Below are 21,301 nucleotides of genomic sequence, written 5' to 3' on the forward strand. Positions count from 1 at the left end.
AACCCTGCCCCTCCTTTTCAATTGGCTGGGTGGTCACTGCAGACTCTGATGTGGGGGGTGGGGTGGGGAGCCAGGGCTCTCTGAATAAATTCTCCAAGCAGGGGTTGGCCTAACTCTATTGTAGTTTTGAGCTACAACGGAACTTGAAAGCACCAACCCCCTAGTTAGGGCTGCTTTTCCTGCTTGTTTGTGCAAGCAAGAAAGTGCTTGATACTTGGAGCTCTTCCCCACACTCCTGTGGATCCACTTCCACTTATCCCACCTCCCTTCGGTCCCCTCCTGTTTGAAAGAGACATCTGCTATTTTAATAGACGCATGGAGCGAAGCACTTCCCGTAAGCCTGGCGGAGCTCGGCTAATTGTTTCACATTGCAAGAAGCTAGGTGACAGAACTAGAGCTTCAAAAAAGACCTGCAGGTATGTTGGGTAATGGGAACTCAGTGGGTAATCATATCATGTTTAATAGAAGCTCTAATTTTCTATTTAAAAATACTTGTGAAACTTGCATGCAGAGTTCTTCCTGCTCTCAGGGTTTGCAGCCAGAGACCGCATGTTTTTGTTTGTTAATATTTGTACATTTCAATCTGGGATGAAGAACACAGACTTGAAACCAAAATGACAAGATTCTGCACTTCCCCTGCCATCTTCCTGTATGAAACCTTAACGTACCTTGATTTTGCCCCATTTGGAAAATTGCCATTTTTGTTTAACGTGGTTTCACTGCAAAATGATGGTTCCCGCACATACGGCGAGGGGAGAACAGGGTTTGCTTTTTCACTGATCACTGCTGAACTTGACCTTTTCTCCTTATTTGAGTTCACCCGCAGCCACGCACACATGCATCCTGAATCATCCCATGCTCAGCTGCAAAAGCTTGGCCAGTATGTGTTTGTGCAGTAAGTCTTAACTATGGATGGAGCAAAGCTGCACAGTTCAGCTCCAAAGCTGGACTTCCTCTAAAATTTGGGGGTATTTGGATCTGGAGTTTTGACTCCGATCATTGTACAATGGAGCCCGTTTCAGTTTTAAAAGAGAGGTTTTCAACAGCAGTGACACCCAGTGAAGAGCCAGAGAACTGCTCCTTCCTTTAATGTTAAACAGCAGTTCATGGGCCAGTGGTGGTGTTGAAGCTACTGTCTCACTGAAGGGTATCATTGGTTTCATCCTTGTATTTTGTTTCATCTCTGAACCTGAGAAGAGAATTATAGACTTGTGGTTGCCACTGGCCCCTGGCTCCCTCATGCTTTATATGGGGGAGATGGGTGTCAGATCCTTGCTCAGTCATTAACTGAATTGCAGGCACATCTTGCACCTATAAACCTGAGCTGGAAATCTCTCCAGAACAATCTTTGGCATTTCTGGTCCTAGGAAGAACCAGGAAACAGAGAAGCATCTATGACACTGAAAAATAGCTTTATAATGTTACAACCTATTTCCTCCTTTCTCCTTCCCTAAATGGGATTTTACAAAATAAAAGTGTCTTTTAAAAAAAAACAAAAGAAAGAAATCTGCTTTAAGCAAAATAGCTAGGCAGATTTTTTTCATAACTCTGAAATGGTTTTCGATTCAGTTTGAGTTTTGAGTGGTGAGTTCTTATTTTATCTTGCCCAGTTCATCCTGCCCCAGTGATTATTGCCATCGTTAACCTGTCTATTTTAAGGTTTTATCCTGCAACCCATCATCGTAGTATCTGAGCACTTTCCGCATAAAAATCAGTAGCAATAGGGAAGTCTCGACTGGATTTCATGGAGACTCTGGCACTTCTCTTGCTGGGGTGACTTTGCTTTGAGTAGGGTTTTTTTGTTTTTGTTTTTTAGATATTATTAATTTCCTCTCTTTTTCTGTGATGGTTCGGGTTTACTGGGTAGAAGGTGGTGTTGGTGTTGCCACTCTTGCATTGGGAACACTTCTAATGAGTTATCTGTCATCCCGATACATCTGTGCCCCACAGAGGTGAAAGTGAGGCTCCACAAGACAAGAACACGAATTTGGATGGAACCGAGATGGAACAGTGTGTGAAATATGTGGAAGACAAACTCAGGTAAGTTTGGTGATCTGAAATTATATTCCATTTTAGACCCCTACCCTTGGGGCCTCCAAACAAGTGTTCATGTTCCTAATGGATCCCTGAGGTTTGCACCATTCTTGTCATTTGCCCTCCTTGCCTTTTATGGAGATGCTGGCCCCTTCTTTGGTTAGATGGACAATGTGCGGCCCTCCTTGTCTCCAGAGACTCAGTGCTCTGCCTGGGCACCATTGCTTGGCGCTGACTCCTAGAGACAGAGAGAGGGTGGCTAAGATTGTCACAGGTCTCCCATAGGGCAGGGCAGAGCAGTGATCTCTAAGCCACCAAGCCAAGCAGATATATTTTTAACCATATAAGTCTTGGCTGTTTAGATTATTTTGCTGAAGGGCTGACTAATAATTTTGGGTGGGGCTTTAGCTTTTGCACATATTACTACTTTTATGGATATTTTATTAATTCTAATCACTTTGCATTATTCTCTGCATGACAGAAGTGAAATGAATGCTCGATTTGAAGGTATGGAGAAACGCCTACAGTTTTTGGAAGAAAGCCTCAGGTAAGTGGGGAGGTTCAGGCCTCAATGATAGTGAAAAATATTGTGATTCTTTCTGAAATATCTACCATTCCAAAGAAGTCTTGAAAATTTCCCAGTGTGGTTTTCTCACCAAGTTTACACAGTGCTTGTGGGTGTTGATACTAAAATATCAACATGCCTAGTGATTGGACTAGCTCCATTTCTCTGGCTTGGCATCTCCGTCAGTGGGGGTTGTGTGAATGGTATGCCTACACAGTGTTGTATGGTTCTTTCCATAAGTCCAGGGAGTGTTTGACGCTGGAGGGTCAGGTCCAGAGGCTGCCACCAATTTCAATTAGTCTTGAAGGGCAAATCTGACAGTGTGATGTAACACCACAGCCTTATTATGCCATGTGATTGGCATCTTGAAATCATGTCATGGGTGTGAGGCAATAGGATGACTTTTATTTCCATTCCAAATAATTTTCTAAATAAGTAATACCCCCTTGCACATCAGCAGGACAGAGGATAAAGCCACCCAGCCTGATACAGTAAGGACAGGTAGTAAACCTATATTTGGCAGGCACTGTGAGTGCAGCTGCCATTGTACCATACACTGCTCTTGAGGCTAGAGGGAAGGGAGAATCTTGTATACAGTGACCTCCTAACAGTTAATTAAGGGGTGTCTTGGACAATCTCCTAAAGGGAAGGGTGGCAGCTGGGATTCTGGTGAAGGTGGAAGGGGTGAACTGTGGGGGAGAGAAGAGAGGCGGTACCCTAAAGATGCAATGAATCCTCCTAAAAGTTCAAGAATAGCGATGAACAAATTTCAAACAGGTTGGTTCCAATAAACACTCAAAAGTAATGATGTTTTTTGAGCCTTATCTGAACCCCAAATAACTGGGTTGGAAATTCTGTGAGAATAGGCTGTGATGGGAGATTTCCTGCAACTTCTATGCCTGGTCAGGATGGCATTACAATGACAGCAGCTTCTCTCCACAGCATTTTGGAGCTTCCAATCCCAGCTAGAAGAAGGAAATACAGAGGCAGCCAGGATAAGGGGAGGGGATTGGAAATAGCTAATCAATCTTTTTCAAATCTGAGAGGTTTTTCTTAGAATTTTGTCAAACCCAAGACTTGGTTGATGTAGGACAAAGTTTCAGGTTATTAACAGAAAGTGTTCCATGATACAGAAGTTGGAGTTAAATCCAAATTTCCCCCCAAATTCAGATCAAGTTGGATCCAGAGATTTTGATCAACCACATACAGTAGGCTAGTTGCAAAGGCCAGATCTAGATCTGAACTTCTCCAAAGTTCAACTTTCTGGGTTTCTAGGCAGGGCCGGCTCCAGGCACCAGCTTAACAAGCAGGTGTTTGGGGCGGCCAAGGGAGAGGGGCGGCATGTGCAGCAATTCGGGGGCGGCAGGGCCCTCACTCCCTCTAGGAGCGAAGGACCTGCCGCCGAACTGCCGCCGCTGATCGCGGCTTTTTTTTTTTTCCCCCAATTGCGGCCGCCGGTCGCGATTGCAATCGCGACTTTTTTTTGCTTGGGGCGGCAGAAATGCTGGAGCCGGCCCTGTTTCTGGGTTATTCCCATCTGCATTTCTTTTATTCAACTTGATTTGTCTCATCTCTAGTCAGGAAGCAGCAAGCAGGATTGATTCCCGTAGTTTCAGATCGCTGGAGGCCACCAACAAGAGTGAGAGCTCCACACAGACGTGAGTATTGTTTATCTTTGTTGCTATTCTGTGAATTGCCTCTTCTCCTGGGGCCTGTGACCTTCCTCCCATCTGTCTAGGACATCTGTCATCTTTGAATTTGTTGGGACTCTACAAACACAACCTTGTGAACAAAATCCATGAAAGTGCATGAAGACAGCAGGCCACACGTCAGTGCTCAGGGAAAGGGGATTGCCAGGAGAGAGGAACAAGCAGTGTTGCTTGTCCATCAGATGATGTTTATTACCCAAGGTTTTGACACACGGGACCCGAACCTGCTCTTATCAAAGTCAACAGGAGTTTTGACATTGACATCAGTGGGTGCTGGATCAGACTGTAGTTTGTAATACACATTACCTTTCTGCTACATATCTGGGCTAGTGAATCCCTGCATTATCTGAATCAATCCCATTTTGTGCCTTGTGAGACAAATAATCATGTCATGGCATTACATTATTGTACGACAACATTGCATCCTCTTACCACAATGCAACAACATCATGTGAGGTGGCAGCAGCATCACATCATTGCAAGGCCATAAATACAGCTGGGACAATAACTGTCCTGTGAGCTGGGCTTGCAGAATAGACTGGTGAGAAGCTGTGACTGTCTCATAACTTCTGGAATGGATGGATAACCCTAGTCTTGCCTTGTGCATCTTTTGATGGTTGGCGATATTTATTTTGTCCATGAATCTGTTTCAGGGAGCTTTCCGAAATGGTCAGCGCAGAAGAATTTCGTCAGAAGGAGGAGGAGTGTAAAAAGCTGAAAGAAGAGAAAAGAGCCTTGGAGCAAAAGTAGGGTATTTGTGAATATTTCCTCCAGAGCTTATCTTTCTACAAAGACCCTGATCCTTCTCCCAACACTGTAACGCCTCTATGCCACCTTGGCAGCCAAAGTGTCCCCTCCCCAGATTCTCAGCCTCCATGGGGCATGTGTACTATTGGCTACTGTAAGATGGGGAACTATGGCAGCTCTGTCCCAGTATCCAAGTGCAGATGAAAGAGGCAAGTGCCCACGGAGAAACCCAAGTGCTGTTTAAATCATGCTAATTGCTACTTGTGGAATATCGCTGTGAGAGTGATACTTTTCCAGACAGAATCTGGCACACCTGGATGCTCCCTGGTCAGGCGGATATCAGTTTGGGGTTGGGAAGTACAGAGTGGAGGCTGTATCTTGTGAATTACATGCCAATTCATAAAGTATTTCTGGATTATTATTAATTATCCTTTTATGAATTTAAAGTCCATTAGTCTTGGTGTGTGTCCTTTGAATCTGGCTCTTTCATTTTAAAATGTATTTTTAATCCCCTTTTGGCCCTAGATTGAACCGTGTCTTGGCCAATGCAATGGGAAGCCATACGTGCTCTGAGAACCTGAATGACCCCTGTCCATTATCAGCTGTGCTGGGGATGTATGACAGGCTCAGGACACATGAATGGGAGAAAGCCAGATGTGCTGCAAGTGGCTCTGCCTTCCCAATGACATATGAAAAAGGTAGCACCATAATTGAGGTTTGTTCCTATTCATATCCTAGAACTCAAATGTATAAAGTCTTGAAAAAATAATAGCACCGTACAAGCCAGTCTAATGACCTGGTGTTTAGTACTTGCATGATCAAGCAGGAAACTAGACGTGTCCTAAGCACCTCTTGATGCCAGCTGACAGAGGGCATAGGGGTATGGGGATCCCCTAGGTTCATCAAAAGAATGCCATGTATGGTCTCTAATGAAAGCCTGTGTCACACATGACATCATAATCATTGTAAAAGGAATGTATAGAGTTAAGTGTATCTGCTGAAAATTAGGCTCTGTAGGACTGGTGGTTGAAGGCAGGTCACTGAAATGTAGCACACCATGAGACAAACTGTCCAGACAGGAGGAGAGAGATACATATCTCTCTGGTGGGCCATTGTGTGCCTTACAATAAAATTCTATTCCCATACTGAGTCAAATGTTCATTAAGAGTTTCCAGAAACTTCAGAAGGAAATTAACTGGAAGAGATAAACAGCCGAGGGAGCCCTGTTTTCAGGTGAAGATCAAAGTCTGGCCTGGTATATCTGGGAGGTGCAGAGAGATGCTCTGGTATCCTTCAATCAGTGAAGACAAGTTCCCAGGGGGCTTGATCTTATCTCAGCCATCCTGGTTGAAAACGCTGAGAAAAGGACTTGAAGTAAGCTCTCCTGTAAGAGACAGGGGAATATCTTTTGAGTTTAGTTTAGGCTCTAGCAAGCATGTTATGATTTTGTTTTCTATGTAACTATTTGTTTCCAATATTCTTACTAACTGTCCTGTGAATCTCTGTGATTTGATAAAAAATGTATTCTTCTTTCACTATCAGTATATCTAAGTGCTGTGTGTGAAGTGGAGTGGTGATCCTGAGTTAAATCTAGTAAGCTGGTATGTACTATTCCTCTGGCAGCAGAGAATCGGTTCTTTGAGTAGTGTCCCTGTGGGTGCTCCACTTTAGGTGTATCTGCGCCCCTGCGCCTCTAATCAGAGACTTTAAGTAGCAGTGTCCATTTGGCCACATACACTCTCCTTCCCACATGGTCTGCTTCAAGGCTAAATAGCGTTGCACAGGCAAAGCACCCTCAATTCCCTCTCAATCGGCTTTGTCCTTGAACGGAACGCGTGGCTGTTACCCAGGGTTTTCAGAACCCACAGCAGTGGCAACTCTTTCACTCTAGGTGGTGTCAGGAATAAATCAATGGGAACACAGCGATTCTGTCTGATAAATAATTAATACAAGTGCGTATGCTCTAGCTAAAAGTGCAGTTTATTAGATTTAAGCACACACCAACGTAAGCAATAGGTTTAGGACATCCCTGATATTTACCTAAATTTTGAGACCTTATTGAGTAATTAACGGCGGTTCAGCAATGGCCAGTCACCTCCCTGCCGGGGAGTAAAGGTGTCAGGAAAAACATCTCTTAAGATAGGTTCATAGGACTGCTCCAAAGTACACTCTATAGCTAATCCTTTTTATAATTAACTTCTACAAAACACACAAATCATAATGACCCCCTACTGGATCATCACGTTTCCTAACATTCAATAAACTTCTATATCAAAGGTGGCCAGACTCAAGGTCTTCCATCCACTTATCTTCTTTCAGTCTCAGTTATTTACTTTTCTCTGCCCTCCTCCCATTCTGATTAGCAGGAACTGCAGCTAGTTTTGATCTTGCCTCTAAAAACCTGTTTTCAAATTAACCTGTAACTACGTGGTGTTCAATTTTATTATTTCATGTTGGCTGAATGCACATAATATGATTGCTATTAGCTTGATCACATTCTGGGGTGTACACATCCCTCAAATCCAGGGCAACATAGCAGTCCGTTGACTGCTTAACTTCCTTTATATTGGTAGTGGACAGTTAGAGTTCATAGTGATTTGTAGAGTTTCCTTTTCTTTTGTAGTGCCCTTCGAGCTTCTGGTTTTTTGATTGAAAAAAAACCACCTTTTTTCTTTCAATCTTTTTCCTCCCAACTTTTGCTGTGGGATCACCCCCGTGTTCCCCTGGCTTAAAGAGATGTCTCTCCTGCAGGGAGGCAATCCCGGTGACAGACGGACACACTCATTGTGTCCGGTGCCGTGGAGAGGCACATATTCCCTAGAAGTGCATCTTCTGCCAACAACTAAAGACCAGATCCCGAAGGAACCAGGAGCTGAAGTTAGAACTTCTCCTCATGGAAGGTGCTCTTAGGCTGGCATCTGACCCCAGTCCTGAATCCTCTCCAGGATGAAGATCATCCCCAAACCCTTCAACCTCCAGGGAGGTGGAAGGGTGGAGAAAGTTGACTGACTCCCCCCGCAAAGCTTCCAGTAAATGGTCTGCAAGCCCTCTAGGCAACCCCTTTACCTGCCAGAGGAGATCCCCCTTGCGTTTGCCCACCTTGGCACTGATGGCTCCGAAGCACGGCACTCAGAAATCTCAGGGACCCCACTGTATGAGCTCTTCCTTAGCGCCTAAAGACCCGAAGGGAAAGGCACCGAAGAAGCAGCTCTCCTCGGAGCACACGGCCAATAGCAGGCCATCAGTACCAGTGAGTCAACACTGGGCATTCCCTGATGGTACCAAGCCCATCAATGGTACCACAGGAGCTCCATTTTTCGAGTGACATTATCAAATGTCTCCCATAGAGAGTCCACTAGATGTTCCCCTACGGCTTTAGTGTCCAGATCCCTGAAACCTGAGGAAGAAACTTTCAAGGAGGAGGAGGAGGCTAGACTAGAGATGGAAATTATGCCACAGCAAACATCTTCTTACCAAATGAGGCATTAATGCCCCGTCCTCCATCACTTGCCAATGACTGTAAGCTCTTCCAAAACCTCACTAAGAGGGTGGCGGATGCACTACAAATTCTCCTGGCGGAGGTGAAAGACTTGAACTATAAATTGTTAGACATACTGCACATTTCCTCCTCTTCAAAAATCACCCTCCCAATCAACGAGGTGCTTATGTACCCTGCCAAGGTCATCTGGCAGACACCAGCATCCATTGCACCAACATGCAATAGGACTGACAAAAAGTATTATATGCCCCCTAAGGAAGCAGACTTTCTCTTCATGCACCCTCAACCTAACTCTATAGTCATGGATGTGGTTAATGCACAGGGAAAGCAACATTATACCAAGTTGACCCTTTATAATAGAGATTGGAAGATGCTAGACCTATTTGGACAGAAGGCATACTTGTCTGTGACCTTACTGTTCAGGGTCTCAAAATACCAGGATGTAATAGTTAATTATGACTACATGAATTATGGAAAACTCAGCTCCTTTATTGGCCACTTGCCAGAAGCACAAAAGGAGCAATTTCAGGCCATCACCAAGGAGGGCCAGGTAGTAGCAAGAACAACGCTACAGACCACACTGGACACAGCGGCCCACTCAGTCTCAATGGCAGTGGTAATGAGGCGGACATCCTGGTTGCAGCTTTCAGGGTTGTCAAAGGAAGTGCAGACAATGGTCAAGGACCTCCCGTTTGAAGAGCCCAAACTCTTTGCTGACAAGACAGATGCATTACTCCATCTCTTCAAGGACTCTAGGACCAGACTATGCTCCCTGGGAATCTATACACCAGGAATTGCCTCCAGCTTCCTAGGCATATGATGGCATGCACCTTTGTGACTCCACACAATTGGTTATTCATGAGATGTTTGCAGCTGTGGCTCAGATCTGTCTACTCTCTGAACAAGGACGGGCTGAACAAGCTGCTGTTGATGCCCTCTAGGGTCAAATACTCCCTGGACTGGTGGAAAGAACTATACAATGTCTATGCAGGTATTCCGTTTGCAGAACCCACACTAACACTGATTCTAAGAACAGACACCTCTCTAATAGGCTGGGGAGCCCACCTAAATGACAGCAAAGTCCAGGGCAAGTGGTTTCCCACAGAAGCAGTTCTCCATATTAATCTTTTAGAATTAAGAGCTGTCAGAAATGACATTCGTCAGGGAAACGAAAGTCATGATGGATAGTATGACCTGCATTTTTTACATAAATTGCCAAGGGGGTGCCAGATCACCCTCCCTTTGCACGGAAGCGCTGAAACTTTGGAACCGGTGCATCCACCACAATGTGCTCCTTTCAGCCACTCATGTACCAAGAATACATAATGTGACAGCTGACAGTCTCAGCTGGAATTTCTCACACAATCACAAATGGGAAATGAACTCAGCAGTGCTTCACAACATATTCAACCTATGGGGGACCCCGACAATAGATCTGTTTGCTACTTACCAGAACAAGAAATGTCTCTGCTACTGTTTGAAGGTTAGACTAAAGAAACAGTCCCTGGGGGATGCTTTCTTCTTCCCAGGGGGCAGGGAACTATTGTAGGCCTTTCTCCCATTCCCTCTGATGTCCAAGTTCCTGTTAAAGAATGGCAAGAGATAGCAAAAGTTGTACTCATTACCCTACTCCCCCGGCCGAGACAAGTTTGGTACCCATACCTTGCACAGTTGGAAGTATGTCCTCCTATTTCTCTTCATCCCATTCCTCACCTTCTCTCCCAAAACAATGGAAGAATCAAACTTATTGATCCTTCAGCTCCAGGCTTGGCTCCTTCTTGGTTTCAACACGTAGAGAGCGAATGCTCTGAGAAGGTGAAAGAGGTGTTACTATGTAGTAGGAAATCAGTGACTTGTCGTACTTACCTTCAAAAATGGAAACAATTCCAAATTTTGTAAGATTCCAAACAAGCGGACTCAACATCTTCCTCCTTCCCTTTGATCCTAGACTAAATGAGCTGAGAGCTCACACCTTTTGAATTTTAGAATATAAAATACATCTAGCAGCCATAATGGCTTTCCACCATCAAGTGGATGGATGCTCAGTATTTGCCCACCCAACGACATGCAGATTTCTTAAGGGCATGGGAAACCTCTTCCCACACATCAGACCACCCATTCCAACCTGGGACTTCAATCTAGTTCTGAGAACCTTGACTAGACCACCCTTTGAGCCTGTGGCCACTTGCTCGCTGTTACACCTATGCATGAAGATGGCATTTCTAGTGGCCAGACCTCAGCATGAAGGATGGGGGAAATAGTGGTGTTTTAAAGACCAAGTCATCTTGAGGACACACCCCAAGTTCCTCCCCAATGTAGCCTTCTTTCATATGAACCTCCCCATATTCTTTCCAAAACCATATTGTGCCAAGAGGGAGGCAACACTACACATGCTGGATGTTAGGAGCCCTGGCATTGTATTTGGACAGGACTAAGGACTTGAGGAAGTCTTCCAAACTCTTCCTTTAATTCACTGAAAGATCCAAGGGCTCCACAATACTACCTCAAAGACTCCAAATGGGTCTCCAGTTGTATTAACCACTGTTACCGTGAACATTATGTAACCTGCTGCCTCCATCAGGGATCCACACGCATGCCACAAGATCCATTTCTACTTCGGTTGTGTTTGCTAAAGATGTCCCCATCTCAGAAATCTGTAGGGTGGCAACCTGGGCCTCTGTCTATGCTTTCGCGAGGACTCTTTTTCAGCACCTCAGTGTTATCATCAGTAACAGCCTCCACTCCGAAGCCCAGCCCTCCATGGGGCATATTGCTAATCTGTACAGAGAAGCGAGGCCTGTGGAGGCCTGGAAAGCAGGGCTTGTGTTGCCAGAGTCTTGGGGAGTCGGGGAGCTGATGCATAGCAGGCACAGACAAGACTTCCTCACGCTAAGGGCCAGTGGTAGTGAGGTGTCTCACAACCCTGGGTAACCCTTGGAAGTCTCACACTAGGGTCAGCTACTCAGTTGTTAGGCCATGCTGGGCTGAAAAATAAGAGCTATGGAATGCCATGGAGACCAACCTAATGGTGCTGAACACGCCTGGCATGCAGATGAGCCGGTTCAATTCCTCGTTGCCATTTCTCACTCCAACTAGGAGATGTCGCAGCATCTTGTCTGGTTTCCTTGTGACTAGCGCTCGGCCATGCCACATAGGAGATTTAGCTTTGATTTCTAATTATTGCTTCAAGGCTGAGTGTATTGGGGAAAAATCAGCACTGTACGATTAAGAGGACAGCTCAGGTGCACACAAATGGAGTGACTGCTGTCAGAAATGTCTGCACTGATTGTCCAGTGGGCGGTGCCCACACTAGCATTCACTTAATTGAGGCTTTATCTAGAGATTACTGAGATTCTTCAGTCCCTGACAACTGACTGAAACATTTTTGCATGCAGATTCAAGGTTATTCCTGAGGGAATTCTGCGCATCTGTGGACATGCAGAATTCTTCTGTCCTGCATAATTTTGTTTTTTTCCCACATAAAATACATTCTGCCCCAGAAGTGCTGCAGTTCTGCCTTTCACCCACCAGAGGCTGCTGTGGTGCCAGAAAAGCCAGCTGCAAAAGATGGAACTGCAGCACTTCTGGGGCAGAATGTATTTTCTGTTGGGGGGGGAAATCCTTCAGGAGTAGAAGTTCATCACAACACCTGCCCATGGAGCCAGGTTTGGACAGAGCGGGAAACACAGGGCTGCTGTGGGGGGGTGTCACAGACTGGGGTTCAGAATGGCTAGTTGGGGGGACAGACTGGGTTATGGCCTCAGGTGCGAGGACAGGGGCAGATGTGCCTGACTGAATTGGAGAGGCTTGGGGTCAGCCAGATTCTGCATGGGGAGACTTCCCAACTCTCTAACAATCCTACCCCCCCAAAAAAGAACCTTCTCCCACCCATACCTAACACTCTCCAGGTTCACTCCTAGGCTCCTTTCCCCTTCCTCAGTGCCTCCATTATCCCTGACTCCCCCAAGCCTTTGCACTACTTCTGACAGGTGCAGGAAATACAGTTCTGTATTGAAATTTAAATGAAGTACTCAAAGTTCTGCATTAATATGCTTGGGAAGAAATCTATTTGTCAAAAATAATTTGTTACAGACATACTCGCTGACAGATATTTTTAAATAAATTACCAAAATTGAAACTGGCATGATTATATTGTGTTGTTTCGACAAATAAAATATGCAGAATTTTGCAGAATTTTCAAATACCGTGTGCAGAATTTTTTAATCGTTTGGTGCAGAATTCCCCCCGGAGTACAAGGTGCATTTCTGTCAGTTGAGGGATGTCACAGTCGATTGACCTCTCTATTGCATGAGTCATATGTCTCTCATGTACCATACCATGCTTCTAGTTTGGTCCTCTTCATTATTAACAGTGATCTGTTATTATCTTTGCACCCCAGGCTGTGTTTTCCATATGTGAAGAAGAGCTGTCACAAAGACTGGAGCGAATTTTTGAACTCCTTGAGATTCCAGTTTCAAAGGAATCCACAAGCCTCTTTGACAGCCAACAGGTATTTAACATCATAGCGCAGTAGGACTTGGGTAGCAGCGGGAAGCTGGGTAACCTGTTTAGATCTGCCACCTCTTACAGCCTTATTCACACAAGGGAAATATCTCAAATGTCCCACAGTTGCTAAAACTGGTTCAGCTCCACCAGTGTGAGCGATGCTGGAAGCCCTAACGTAGACAGGCAGCTACAATGGAAATAACCTGAGAGGGACAGGCAGAGTAGAGGGGAGAACTGTGATTCCTTTATGTTTGTAACTGGTATGACAGGAGAATCAGGCTGAGTCGTCTGTAGTGTGGTAGTGTGACAGATTCATGTTACCAATCTGCCTGAGGCATCAGGTTATCAGGCTGAGGCCGCAGGATTGTTAGAGGAGGAGATGAAGGAGCAAACCAAATGACTATATTTTAAAGCTTTATTTATAAAATAACAGTGGTGAGTGCTGTTGATCTCCGACTTGCTTTGGCTTTTGAGAGGATTTTTAAGCCCTGGGTTCTTCTGGGGGCATTTTGTTTAGGGACCTCTGTCCCCCATGCTCTTTGTACCAGTCCAAACTGGCTTTGTGTGGCTTCCTTAGCCTTCCCAAAACACACCGGCTTCAGGGATGCAAAACTGTTGTTTTCCCCCTCACTGGCCTTTACCGTCTCATTAGTTTTTGCAATCCCCTGCAGTCTTGTTCACCTTACTTCTCTTTTCTCACGGCTGGTCAGGGTTGGAATTCAGACTCCCATCTTTCTTGGCATCAGAGTTTGCTTGTGTGCATTGGCCTTCGGCGGCTGGAGTCAACTTCTTATCTGCGGACCTAGCTGGATCATCAAGTTAACCCGTTCCTTTGTCCCCCTTCGGCCTCTTGCAATCTGCAAAGGAATCTTTCACTCCACACTCACACCTTGAAGCTCTCCCAAAATCCTTTCCCATGCATATGCATATATAGGCATTAGCAATATACAATGCTGGTGCTTACCCAGGGGATCCCATGGGGAACAATTTTACTGTGACTGTGACAGTAGGTCACATGACTGAGAGAGAATAATCCTGTCATTGACTGACTGGAATGCACATACAAGAGTTAGAAATCTCCTTCCAACCCTATGTCCCAGACTGGGCATTTGCCCAAACCTTTGGAGCTGGAAGTTTCCAAATCACTGTTTGGAAATATTTGTCTCTCTGAACAGGGCCTATAATCAGGAATTTGATTATTCCCATTTCATATCGGCTAACTCGGGCTGTTCTTTGTTTGGTTTGTAGCTGCCCCCTGAGCTGACAAGAGATATAAAGAATCACCTTAAAAATCTCTATTTTAAATATGGACAAGACTTTTACCAAGCCAAGATTTGGGTGAGTAAATACCAAGCCTGGGAAAGGGGTTCCATTTCCACACATTTCTGTGAAACTCATGGTATTAAAAGACACACCATTGAATTCTGTGCTGTATCATCCACTTCTACGATGGGGGTGGGATTCACCAAACTCCAAGAATTTTCCTGTCCAGCCCCTCCCTTTTACTCCTCTTTCCGCCCCCCTCAAAGCTGACATTGTGGAAACCCCTCTGGCTGAGGAGCTCTGGATGCTCCTCCCTTCACACCCCACTGATACCACTCCTTACATCAGTCAGAAGGGACTCATAGAGTGTCTAGATCTGGTTTCCATGTTGGGTCATGAGAGGTGGACATATGCTACCTTGTGTTATGTGGAATTGGGAAAACAGTAAGTGGGTGGAATCCAAGTTTCAATAACCATATTCCAACTCTACAAGACCAGACTCTGTCCTGTTTCTTGTGGTAAAAGTCTATATGGGCTGCAATGGAGCTGCTTCATCACTTTGCAGCTCCTCTTTCTCCTGTCACCTGCAAAGCTCTGTTTGGATATGGGGATCAAAGGCAGCCCGTGGATACTGGAATTCTACCAGGCCCCGGAACCTACAACTTCTCTGGATGGGAGATCAGAGAAAATAAAGGATCCTCAGACATGCCTTTCCCACTACCATCAATTCTGGGTTAGGAATTCAGTTACTGATATTAGTCCATATTTAGAAGCAGCAAAGTGAGTCAACGAGTGGTGGTAGAGTCTGCTTAATAATTATCATTACATCGCAGAGCACATAAGATAATAATCACTGTCCTCGCTTTATTTTCAGCCTGTTCTTTCTCCTGATCTACAGAAGTTTCAGCCACTTGTAAAGTTCACAGCAGAGTGCTACAAAATTTACTGTTTGTTGCTTCTTCAGAACCCGCCCATTAAACCTGTGTGGCCCGCAAATAGAATTCCCACAGNCTTTATTTTCAGCCTTCACTTTCTCCTGATCTACAGAAGTTTCAGCCACTTGTACATTTCACAGCAGAGTGCTACAAAATTTACTGTTTGTTGCTTCTTCAGAACCCGCCCATTAAAGCTGTGTGGCCCACAGAGGAAAGAATCCCAATCTCTTGCATACAGCATGTGGACAATAAAAACGTGGAGGATGGGATGCCATTAAACTTTCTGTGGCCCGTGCTGGCATGTGGGAGACTAGTATATAAGAAAGCTGTAATCTATGATTAAATGGAATGGCTGTTTGGAATTCAATTATACCTCTGTGTTATAAAACAATAAAAAAAATATAGTGAAACAGCAGCCTTCCAGTTTGTGTCTTTTTTTATTCAGGAAATGCCCAGGTTTTAGCTCTTGTAGCATATACTCTGGAAGGGGATGTGACACAGAGACCACTGGTGCCTGCCGGCGAAAGGTTCACTGTTTCATAGCAGCAAATCCTAACAGGCTTGACAAGCTTGCACACAGCTTTCATAGTAGTTATTCATAAACAATGCCATGAGAGGTCTCAAATTAAAACCAGGGTTGCACTGGTCATTAATAGGGTTGTGAAATGTATGTACAGATATTATATGAGGGGTTATGTGCCTGTACTGGAAATATGTTTAGATTCGGTATCAAGGTATGAGTCACCAACCAAAGACAGAAGCAACTTTTCTTCCAGACAGGAGATAATATGTGTCTCTCTCTGCCAAAATGTAAATTAAGATTGTAAGCTAACACAATGGAATCCCCATCTACACAGGAAGTCAACAGAGCCATGTGAAGTCAATAGAGAAGAGCACACTGGAAAAAACAAGTGATGGGGGAGTGATACTGCCCCTGACTAGAGACAATGAACTTAGGGTGGTATAGGGAGAAGACAAAAAGATACCCTTTTATCCTGCACCTAGAAAGAAAATGAAGAGTGGTTTACATTTGTGAAAACAGGATCTCAACCAACCTTGGCTGAAACACTGCAGAAAAGGCTTTGGGTAAAATAAACTTCTTTAGAAAGGGGTTTGGCTTGTGAAGTTAAGTTGAGTCTCTAGAAAGCATGTATTAATTTTCTTGTATATGTAACCATTCTGTTTCCATTAGCCTTACTCACTAATCATTTCAATTCTTGAATCTCTGTTCTTTGTTAATATGCTTAGTCTTGTTTTTACTATAAATATATCTAAGTGCTGTGGTGTTAAGCAAAGCAGTAATCCTGAAATAAATCATTCAAGTTGGTATGTGCACTGTCCTTTTGAGGACAGCAGCCCTGGTATTTCTGTGAGTGTTCAGTGGATAAGGTGCTGCACACTGCAGGGGAATGCCTCAAAAGGGCTTGGGAACTGGGGTGCACCGATTGCTAACCTTCAAGATTTGGGTGGCTAAAAGGCTATTGGTATTAAGGAGCTGACACCCAGCAAAGCACAAGCAAGTTTCCCTCTCACTGGAGGCGGGGGATGGGGGAATAACAGGGTGACTCACAGTCCTAGGCTTTTGCAACAGATCAGCCCCTTCAGTTACACAAACGCTACACACAGTAGGAGGCCTGGTTCTTTTATTTGGTAGCATCATCTGCATAGAAGACATTGGATTGCTTGTTCCTGGTTAAGACCACTGGGACTAAAATGTTGCATTCCTGCCCTTCCATCAATAGCTACAAATGAATGGCCTTGATCCAGCAATCCTTTCTCAGGCAAAACTTTTATTGACCTCAGTAGTAGTTTCGCCCAACTATGTACAGCAGGACTGGGCCCCAGATCATTTAAGCACTGGACTTACAATGAATGGTAATGATAAAGGGCCTGAAAAAATCATCTATCTGCTCCAATCAGACAATTAAGTCAGAGAGTCCTCTTCCCCTCCCCCTCCTGCCCCCCAAATGCTCTCCCTCCTATGCAGGCTTCTCAGCATGTGCTAATAAGCTTGGAGATCTGGCTTGGGAAGACAGTTTATGAAATCCAATGCAAGGGATTAGATTAAAGTGACCAGTCTCACTTGTTTGTCTTGTTACTGAAGGACTGGCAAACGATCGGATTCCCTCTTAATATTCCTCAGTGGGTGCTCAGCTTCTCTGCATGCTCTCCGGGGGAAATTCTTCAACATCCACTTCCAGGAACTGAAATACACCATCCAGCTCCTTGTCAAAATGCTTGCCAGTAGACATGCGGTTTACAGAAGATACAATCCCGATCTGAATGGGCAAGGAAACAGTGGGATGGGAAAGACCCAAGATTTAAATCTGGATGGGGATAGGCATGGACAAACTGACCTGCAAACCACTATAACAAACACCATGTCTATTGTGGCGCCTGGAAGGTGGTGAGAACAGATGGCTATTATGGTTTGGTTGCTCATTTCTATTCACCCTGTCACCTTTCTGCTCCTGGAATGCCAAACACGGACACAATATTATCCACTCAAACTGACCTATTTACTTCTGCATCTAACTTTGGACTCCCCAAGATACCCATCTTCAAACAAATTATCTAGCATCTCAGCTTAGAATTATAAAACAGGACAAGAGTACAATTTCCAAGCCAACATAATGTACTATTTAATATGGTGTAACATGCCTTGGTTAATAAAACATAAAATGAAAATAAAGAGGCTGAAGGTTAATCCAAGTTACATTGTTCATTTCTATTCGATCAGTCAAAATAATAACATAGTGACTATTCGTATTTATAAAGCACCTCTCCCCCAAAGTGCTACACATTTTAGTGTCATTTAAAAATAGTCAGGGAGGGGCTAAAACAAATCTCAAGGAGGAGTGACTTCCAGATCACTCAAGTGAGGACCCAAATGCCCACCACTTGGTCTGTAGTGGAGAGATCCCTGAAAAGCTGGTGACTTCAGAATATAAATATATCCCAGAGAAGAAGGCTCCAGATTGAGATCTTGAATCTGGCCAGGTTCTGTACCACTAAGAACCCAGATCCCCAGCTGTTGTCAATTGTTGCAGCTCCACTGATGTAATGGAGCAACAATGATTTACACCAGCTAGTGAGCTGACCTAAAATCTTTAAAAAACTATCCGGGCCAAATTAAAGTCCAGGTCCTGCTTTGCAGCCAGTCAGTGTAAAGAATGCAGGGTGTGCCTAACCTGATCAGAGCTGCCAACAGCCCTGATCAACAGAAAGTGAAATGGGTAATACTTAGAAAGACAAGAGATCCAGATAAATACTTTGGCATTTAAATGCTACTCCAAACCTGTGCTAAAATGAGTTGGAAAACTCGGGAGAACTGATTTTATCATGTGACTTCCAGTACTTCTGGCTTCTGAGAGGTGAGAAATACCAGCAAGAACATCTTTGTTCATGGTATATGAGGGCTTTCCATTTTGGTCCTGCCTGGAAGTTCCAGGTGGAAAGAGAATAAGTCCGCCAAACTTTTTCTAAATCTCAACATGGTTCTTGTTTTGGTCCAAGTAGGTGCCTATTATATCTGAACTCGTCCATCCATTCCTAGTATAGTTTGCAAAAATGTCTATATTGATGACCAGACATAACAGAGATACTGGCTCAGATATCAGGCTGCAGCCATAGTGAGATTGGCATAGCCCACAATATGGAGTAGGGGACAAAGGTGACTTAATGCCATTTTACACACCCTGGATTCTGGGGCTGCCAGGAACCAGTTCAGTCCCCAGCATAAGCAAGAGCAGCTCCAAAGGCTGCCCTAACTTATGTCCTGGCAGCAGCTATCCCCAAGGAACATTCAGAAGCTCAACATAACATAAGAATATAAGAATGTCTATACTGGGTGAGACCAAAGGTCTATCTAGCGCAGTATCCTGTCTTCTGACAGTGGCCAACGCCAGGTGCCCCAGAGGGAATAAACAGAACGGGTAATCATCAAGGGATCCATCCCCTGTTGCCCATTCCCAGCTTCTGGCAAACAGAGGCTAGGAACACTAGCCCTGCCCATCCTGGATAATAGCCATTGATGGACCTTATCCTCCGTGAACTTATCTAGTTCTTTTTTGAACCCTGTTATAGTCTTGGCCTTTACAACATCCTCTGGCAAAGAGTTCCACAGGTTGACTGTGCGTTGTGTGAAAAAATACTTCCTTTTGTTTGTTTTAAACCTGCTGCCTATTAATTTCATTTGGTGACCCTTAGTTCTTGTGTTATGAGAAGGAATAAATAACACTTATTTACTTTCTCCACACCAGCCATGAGTTCTCCAGCCATAGCCACTCCCTCTCCCCACATGCCTCTTCCCTCCCCTTGGCACAATACTAAACTTGGGGTTGCAAATGGGAAGCAGTAAAGGCCCATTCTGCAGGCCTTATGTTACTAGCGAACCCTTCTTACATTGGGTTGGTGGAAGCAGATTCCCCAGTGGGAAAATCTGGTTGGTTTTCATCCTCTTTGTTCTGCAGGAGCAGTGTAAAGGAGCCACATAGCCAGGGCCAGCTCCAGGGTTTTTGGCCCCAAGCAGCCAAAAAAAAAAAAAAAAAAAGCCGCAATCGCGATCTGCGGCGGCAATTCGGCGGAAGGTCCTTCACTCCGAACGGGAGTGAGGGACCGTCCACCGAATTGCTGCCGAATAGCTGGACCTGCCGCCCCTCTCCGGAGTGGCCGCCCCAAGCACCTGCTTGCCAAGCTGGTGCCTGGAGTCGGCCCTGCACATAGCAGCCCAGAATCAGAGCCCAAGTGTGCCTTGCTACTGTGCATGGGACTCATGACCTTTTCAGCAGATGCCACACCTTCAGAGAATTCTGTTTTATACTTTGACAGACCAAGAAACAACATCTCTGTCATCTCATGTCTCTTTTGTAGTCCTTTGATCATAACATTAATCTCCTCTAGAATGTTTTCACTTTCAAAATCACCATCTGGATTCTGGTTAAATGCTTGGATACCTCTTTCAAGTGCTTATTTTCCCCTGGGGTAGCCAGTGAACAATATTCAAACATAAGCCATTTCAGCAAACAATGATTTGCATAAATGTCTCTCTCTTATGGAAAGAAAAATTTATTGAATTGCTAGTTAAAGATACTCTATCTCTACATTTTTATAGGAGAGATCTCATTCTCTATTGCAATTTTTAGGTTTTTCAAAGTAATTTTCTATTAAACTTTATGGGTTTCCATCCTTATTAAATTCTTTCGGACTTTTCCATACAGTACTAAAACTAAATCAGTTCTTACCTATATGGTGACCCAGCGTGCTTTGCAGGAAAGCAGAAAAGAGAACATTTTGCACCTTTATGAAAAAGAAAAAGAAAGAAACAAAGCTGCAAACCAGAGAAGTTGTACTAAATGTTAGAGACACAGTCAGTTAATTTAGGATAGGCAAATCTCATTGCTTCAAACTGCTTTTAAACTGCATTACAAATAGATGTGTTTCTATTATGTTAGATATCAAAGATCAAGTGTCTTCTTTAACTTTAACCCTTCTCCTGCAATGCTGGAAATGCTGGGCTAGAACTTGCCAGCCAGAAAGTGAGACTAACTAGATAGAAATGTGAGAAAGTGATAAATAGCTAGGTCTGAGCAAAAGGAACAAATGGGCAGGGAACATGTCTGACTGAGGCATGTGTTGTAGGTATGGCACTTGTATCAGACAAGACTTGGTTTTTGTGAACCGCACTTGGTTATTCTAGGACTTGGCAGCTGCAGCCACCATTTTGAAAGCCTTGTATGGAAGTGTTCATTCTCATAGAGACTTGACTTCACCCTGCGCAATCTCCCTAGCACAGATGTGTTGTAAAAAGTGACTTACCCCAGTATAGATTACCCTGGTGGCAATACCAGTAGCTACATCTGTGTAGCTACTGCAGTGCCAAACACATTTGTGTAGCCAGGCCTTGACCTCCATGGTGTTACTCCTGGGGGAATTCTGCACCACAATATTTGAAAATTCTGCATATTTTATTTGTCAAAATAACACAATATAATCATGCCAGTTTCAATTATTTTGGTAATTTATTTCAAAATAGCTGTCAGCA

At 44.3% G+C, this 21,301-nt stretch overlaps 1 protein-coding gene across 1 annotated transcript; it reads left to right on the forward strand.

The window, feature by feature from the left end:
- Positions 1 to 105: 105 nt before the first annotated feature.
- Positions 106 to 20,619, forward strand: LOC117882945. Its single transcript, XM_034782255.1, has 10 exons — positions 106 to 416; positions 1,951 to 2,040; positions 2,516 to 2,581; positions 4,177 to 4,257; positions 4,962 to 5,054; positions 5,581 to 5,770; positions 12,954 to 13,064; positions 14,309 to 14,398; positions 15,198 to 15,385; positions 20,478 to 20,619. The coding sequence occupies exons 1-10, from the start codon at positions 316 to 318 to the stop codon at positions 20,617 to 20,619; spliced, it is 1,152 nt and encodes a 383-aa protein (XP_034638146.1). The 5' UTR covers positions 106 to 315.
- Positions 20,620 to 21,301: the final 682 nt, after the last annotated feature.

Source organism: Trachemys scripta, chromosome 1 (genome assembly GCF_013100865.1).
Source record: "Trachemys scripta elegans isolate TJP31775 chromosome 1, CAS_Tse_1.0, whole genome shotgun sequence".
Taxonomy (NCBI): Eukaryota; Metazoa; Chordata; order Testudines; family Emydidae; genus Trachemys; species Trachemys scripta.